Here is a 6,546-nt window from a genome sequence, read left to right as displayed (position 1 = left end):
GCAGGGGCAGACGTGCACTCGGGGACACACTCAGGGACACACTCGTCTCCATTCCCAGCCCTGGGACTCCCGCTGCCTTTCTCAGTGGGAATTTCCTGGTGAAGCCTTTCTTCTCCTCGTGGAGCGGTTCCCTCTGAAGCCACCTTTTCCCCAGGGCTGAGCTTGCTCCGGATCCTGGGGGAATAATGCCTGTTTTCATGGTCCCAGAGCTGAGGAAAAGCCACGGGCTTCCCAAAACCCCAGCGGGCTGCTTGCCATGCTCACTGGCATGTGGCTGGCACAGCCAGAGGCCAAGCAGGGGGAAGAGAGCCAGGGCCAAGGCTCCCCGGGATGGTATCTTCTCACAAGCCCCTGGATGGCCTCCTCCTTGCCTCTATCCATGGATCTGCTTCTCCCCTGCCCGCGGAGCCGGCAGCAGGCCAGGGAGGACGCGGCGCCAGGCTGCCTGCACGCAGTGCCCACAGCCCTGCCTCTCCCCGCGCCCGGCGGTGCCAGCGGGACGAGATAATGGAGCAAGAGGCAGGGGGGAGGACGCGGGCACTCGGGAAGTGCATGAGGGGACAGGCCCTTTGCAGAGGGTGTGTGTGAGCGGAGGGAAAGCCCTTTGGAGCCTTTCCCCATTCCCTCCACCCCTTCCCGGCTCCAGCGAACGTGACTCATGAGCCAGGCATCCCTCCTGGCCTTGAACACCCTCCGAACCCACTGCCAGAGCCCGCCCGGTCCTGGATCCCACCAGTCCCAGCGCTTGGGGACACTGGGAACAGCCTGCCCCGAGATCACTGACTGGGGACCCAGAGAGAAGGCGTTCACCAAAACAACAGGATTCTGTCCCAAAATGGCTCAGCCCACTCCCAGGTCACAAGGCAGTGCTGTGTGGGGCTCTTTGCCCCCAGGGGCACGAGCTCCAGGACCCCAGCAGAGCCCACAGGGCACAATCCAGCATCTCAGGGGGAGGCTGTGTACCCCTTTTTTGGGGGGGGGGCAGGAACACGGCAAGCAGCCTGCCCCGTCCCTGCAAGGTGTGGGGCCAGGCAGCCCACTCTCACAGCCCCACACCGTGCCCCATGCCATGCCCTGGCCCTGCTGAGCGGCTGGGCAGTGCCATGGGGCTGTTTGGCCATGGCTGTCCTGGCGCCTCGGGGCCGCAGGGTGAGGTGCTGCGTGCCCAGCCCCACGGATCCGGCTGTGATAACGCAGGGAAGGGCAACGGAGCTGCCCAGGTTGGGCCACGGTGCCACCGGCCACTGCAAATATTAACTTTGGCCCCAAGCAGGATGTGGGCTCCCAGAAAGGTTTCTCCCCGTGGTGGCCAGCTCCCAGCTGGAGAAGCTGGTCTTGTCTCCTTGCAAGCCCTCAGACGAGGGCTCAGACACGGGATCGGGGCCGAGGGCTGGCATCTTCTGGGGCACAGGAGCCCCTTTCACAGGGTCTGTGCTGCAGGCACCCTTGCACGCTCGGGGGCAGGAAGAGGGATGCAGACCCATGCCCCAGGCAGGGTTGGGGGGTCCCCACAACAGGCAGAGCTGCACCCTGACATTTGCTCCACGGCATTTGGAGCAGCCTGTGATTTCCCCAGGTGCTGACACCCCGAGCTGCCGCTCTTGGGCATCCATGGGTGGCAGCTGGAGCTGGGCTTGGACAGGCAGCAGGACACTGCTGCTCCAAGCAGCAGGACACTGCTGCTCCGCTCCCCTCTCGGCTCCCCAGGGTAACCCCCCCTCCTTTCCACGTGTACCAGGGGAGCCCAGAGCCCTGGCACTGCCCCAAACGTGGGTCTCCCCAGGTATTCACTGTGGTGTCACCGAGACACATGGCTGAGCTAGAAAAGCAGCTATTTAGGTACAGATGGTCCCTGCAGAGATGCCTGTGCCCACGCTGCCAGCTCTGCTGGGGAAGGGCTGTTGCAAGAGCAGCTTTTTTGGGGCTGGCAGCACAGCTGTGGGGCTGCCTGGTCCTGTCTGGGGGACAGCGTGGGGGACAGCCAGGCTGGCAGGGCGTCTCTGCCGCTCCTGGCTCTGCCAACCCTCACCGTCCCCCTCAGCCATCCCTGGCATCTCGCAGGGCCCTGCTGCAGCATGGAGGGGCTTCGGGCACTGGGTGTCCTGCTGCTGTCCTGCCTCCTGCTGCCCTCACCCGCGGGCACCCAGACCAGCCCCAGCCCCAACCCTGACCAGCGTTTGGTGACAGACCCCGAGGAGGCACCATCCCATCACCACGCAGCCAGGTGAGGGGACCCCGGGGCCGGGGTGTTTCACAGTGGGGGCCGGGGCAGCCCTGGCACTGCAAAGGGCCCCGGCCCCCACCCGTAGCTCCCTGTTGCGCTTTGCTTTTTTGCCCTCCCCAGTGCCACGCGGGAGCAGAAGCCCGACGGTGCCCAGGAGGGGCTGCCCCCCCGGCCCCGCTGCGTCCGCTGCTGTGAGCCGCCCGACCAGCACTTCTCCTACCCCCGCTACCAGCCCCTGCCCCAGATCAACATGACCATCCTGAAAGGTGAGGACCGGTGGGACCCCGCGCTGCTGGCTCTCTGTGCTCCCAGTGTCACACAAACTGGGAGCGAGAAGCTGGGGCTGGTGCCTGTGGTCCAGTGCCCTGCACAGGCAGAGGGAGGGTGGGCAGGGGACACACCGGGCCACCGGGTACCCTGCTCTGGTGGCCTCTTTGCAGGCAGCAGCAGCAGAGCCCAGGGAGGGGGCATCCCTGCTCTCTCCATCCCTTTCTGTTGAGTCAAGGGGCTTCCAGGGCAACGGGTTTAGAGATGGCACCCACTTCTGATCGTGCAACCGGCCTCTTGCTTTGCCCAGGAGAAAAGGGGGACCGCGGCGAGCGAGGCATGCAGGGCAAGTACGGCAAGACAGGGGTGGCCGGCAGCAGGGGCCACGCGGGTCCCAAGGGCCAGAAGGGCAGCGTGGGCGCCCCGGGGGAGCGCTGCAAGAGCCACTACGCCGCCTTCTCGGTGGGCCGCAAGAAACCCCTGCACAGCAACGACTACTACCAGCCCCTCATCTTCGACACGGAGTTCGTCAACCTCTACGACCACTTCAACATGTTCACGGGCAAGTTCTACTGCTACGTCCCCGGGATCTACTACTTCAGCCTCAACGTGCACACCTGGAACCAGAAGGAGACGTACCTGCACATCATGCGTAACGGGGCGGAGGTGGTGATCCTCTACGCCCAGGTGAGCGACCGCAGCATCATGCAGAGCCAGAGCGTGATGCTGGAGCTGCAGGAGCAGGACGAGGTCTGGGTGCGACTCTACAAGGGCGAGCGTGAAAACGCCGTCTTCAGCGATGAGTACGACACCTACATCACCTTCAGCGGCCACCTCATCAAGTACAGCGGGGACCCCTGAGCTCCCCCTCCCCGGGGGCGGGTGTCCGAGGAGCCGCTGCCACCCCCTTGCCCAGGGCATGCCCCCCGCCATCAAGCTGTTTGCCCTGCCATGTGCCACCACCTCCAGCAGCCACACGTGTGTGAACACCCCCAGCTCCTCAAGGTCGATTGGATGCATCAGGAGGAGCCAGAGCCATTCCCAGCCTCTGCTGCATTTGTGACCCGGGCAGCAGCTGCTTTCCTGGGATGGGCAAGGATCTTGTCCCCACCTGCAACTACTCCAGGGCTGGGTTTGCTGGGAACCAGGCGTTGGTGGCACTGGCTGTGAGCTGGCACCAGCTGAACAGGCTTGATGGCTGGTGCATGGCAGCACAGACATGTGCACCCTCCCTTGCCCCACTCACACCCTGATGTGCTCTGCAGCCTCCTTCTCCTGGAAAAGGAGAGAGGGTGCCCAGCACCCAGCAGGAAAGGCGATAAAACCACTAAGGGCCCCTCTTTCCTTCCACGGGAGCCGGGTCCCAACGACACGGATGTTGCAGCATGTCACCGGGTACCCGCTGGGCTCACACTTCCCCCAGCGTGGCCACAAGGGAGCACGTTGCATCAGTTCCCCCCCCCCGCCACAAGTCCCCGTCACCGTTATCCCCACCACAGCCCCTGCTCGGTGCCAACGCTGCCGAGGAGGGGCTGGCTCCCTGCTGGCAGCCCTGGGCACGGGGCCTTCGGCCTCAGCCACTTCCTCCTCAGTTAGATTATCTGCTGGCCAGGCTTTGTATTTTTGTAGAAGCACTAGCAGAGCGGGGCCCGGGGGCAGTGTGCTGTCCCCTCCCCCACTCTCTGTACAGCTTGTCACCATATTAAACACCCCACAACTTTGAGAACTACTCACACTTTCAGTGGTTCCTCTTGCTTTACGTGTGTGCGGAGGCTCCAGGTGGCTCAGGACAGGTTCCTGCTCCTGGAGAGCAATGGGATGGCACCATGGTGCCCAGCTGGTGGTGGGAAGGGAAGGGCAGACCCTCCCTGGAGAGCCAGGGAGACTGAGCCAGGCTCTGCAAAGGCTGGCTGCTCCCTAAAGGTCAGGGAGCTGGAAGCTGAGATCAATAACAGACCCATCAACGAGCAAGCAGGACAGGCTGGGGGTCATGGCTGGGTTTACCAAGAGTCCAGATCATCTGGCAGGTCCACAAGTGATGAGGTAGGGCTGAGGTCAAGCTGGGAAGCTGTTGGGTCAGGGTCTGGCTGGGTGGGTCCATGGCCAGGCAGGGCTGGAGACCAACATCCCCCTCCCCAGCACAGCAGAGAAGGGAGAGAGCTCAGGGTTGGGCTTAAATAGAGCCCCTGCCCCACAGGTGGGGGCCCAGCTGAGGCTGGTCAGGGCCGTCTAGGGCTGGTGGTACCTCCATGGCCCTGGTGCTGCTGTCCCTGTGGGGCTGTCCCCAGGGACACTGCAGGAGATGTGGAGGCAGCTGCCCTGCTCATGGCCAGCCCAGGGCCCTGTCCCAAACCCCGCGGTGGGGGCAAAGCCCCGTGGTGGCACCCAGCCCCTCGGGCAGCAGGCAGGGCTGGGGCTGCTGGTTCTGCTGGCACGTGGCACGAGGGGACGACTGCCTGCTGTGGGGTGGCCACCAGCCACCAGTCTGCACAGCAGGACCCATCCTGGGACAAATGTCCTGTCCTGGAACACGTCACATCTTGGGACATGTCCCATCTCAGGACACACAGTCCATCCCAGGACATGTAGACCCATCCCAGGACACGCAGCCCATCTCAGGACATGTCCCATCCTGGGTAATGTGGCTCTGTCCCAGGATACATGGTGCATCCTGAGACATGTGGCCCCTGTCCTAGGACACAGAGCCCATCTCAGGACATGTCCTATCCTGGGATATACATCCCTATACTGGGACACATGGTCCCATCCCGGGACACACGGTGCATCCAGGGACTATTGGCCCCTGTCCCAGGACACAGAGCCCATCTGGGGACATGTCCCATCCATGGGACACACGTCCCCATCCCAGGACACACATCCTCATCCCGGGACACACGTCCCCATCCCGGGACACCCGCCCCATCCCGGGACACCCGTCCCATCCCAGGACACCTGTCCCATCTCAGGACATGTCCCATCTATGGGGCACACGTCCCCATCCCGGGACACACATCCTCATCCCGGGACACGTCCCCATCCATGGGGCACACGTCCCCGGCTGTCCCTGTGGGGCTGTCCCCAGGGACACTGCAGGAGATGTGGAGGCAGCTGCCCTGCTCATGGCCAGCCCAGGGCCCTGTCCCAAACCCCGCGGTGGGGGCAAAGCCCCGTGGTGGCACCCAGCCCCTCGGGCAGCAGGCAGGGCTGGGGCTGCTGGTTCTGCTGGCACGTGGCACGAGGGGACGACTGCCTGCTGTGGGGTGGCCACCAGCCACCAGTCTGCACAGCAGGACCCATCCTGGGACAAATGTCCTGTCCTGGAACACGTCACATCTTGGGACATGTCCCATCTCAGGACACACAGTCCATCCCAGGACATGTAGACCCATCCCAGGACACGCAGCCCATCTCAGGACATGTCCCATCCTGGGTAATGTGGCTCTGTCCCAGGATACATGGTGCATCCTGAGACATGTGGCCCCTGTCCTAGGACACAGAGCCCATCTCAGGACATGTCCTATCCTGGGATATACATCCCTATACTGGGACACATGGTCCCATCCCGGGACACACGGTGCATCCAGGGACTATTGGCCCCTGTCCCAGGACACAGAGCCCATCTGGGTGGCCCCTGTCCCAGGACACAGAGCCCATCCTGGAACATGTAGACCCATCCCAGGACACACAGCCCATCTCAGGACATGTCCCATCCATGGGACACACGTCCCCATCCCAGGATACACGTCCCCATCCCAGGACATGTGGCCCCCCTCCCAGGACACAGAGCTCATCTCAGAACATGTCCCATCCATGGGGCACACGTCCCCATCCTGGGACACACATCCTCATCCCAGGACACACGTTCTCATCCCAGGACACCCGTCCCGTTCCAGGACACCCATCCCATCTCAGGAGATGTCCCATCCATGGGACACACGTCCCCATCCCAGGACACACGTCCCCATCCCAGGACATGTCCCACCCATGGGACACCCATCCCTCCCCGGGACACCCGTCCCATCCCGCTCCGCAGGGCTCCAGGCGGCGCCGGGCGG

General features: G+C 63.8%; 2 protein-coding genes across 2 annotated transcripts in view; both read left to right on the top strand.

The window, feature by feature from the left end:
• The first annotated feature begins 2,060 nt into the window (after positions 1-2,060).
• Positions 2,061-4,220, top strand: LOC106892958 (complement C1q tumor necrosis factor-related protein 1-like). The gene is made up of 3 exons (XM_014950540.1): positions 2,061-2,224; positions 2,345-2,490; positions 2,802-4,220. The coding sequence occupies exons 1-3, from the start codon at positions 2,076-2,078 to the stop codon at positions 3,350-3,352; spliced, it is 846 nt and encodes a 281-aa protein (XP_014806026.1). The 5' UTR covers positions 2,061-2,075; the 3' UTR covers positions 3,353-4,220.
• A 2,081-nt stretch (positions 4,221-6,301) lies between these two features.
• Positions 6,302-6,546, top strand: part of ENGASE (endo-beta-N-acetylglucosaminidase) — a 15,913-nt gene continuing 15,668 nt past the window's right edge. Inside the window, exon 1 of the mRNA XM_014949757.1 lies at positions 6,302-6,377. Within this exon, the coding sequence (XP_014805243.1) occupies positions 6,302-6,377 (76 nt within the window). The remainder of the gene's footprint in view (positions 6,378-6,546) is intronic.

The sequence above is a fragment of the Calidris pugnax genome, unplaced genomic scaffold, assembly GCF_001431845.1.
Source record: "Calidris pugnax isolate Ruff unplaced genomic scaffold, ASM143184v1 scaffold9, whole genome shotgun sequence".
Classification (NCBI taxonomy): Eukaryota; Metazoa; Chordata; class Aves; order Charadriiformes; family Scolopacidae; genus Calidris; species Calidris pugnax.
This window is presented reverse-complemented; position numbering and strand designations above follow the sequence as displayed.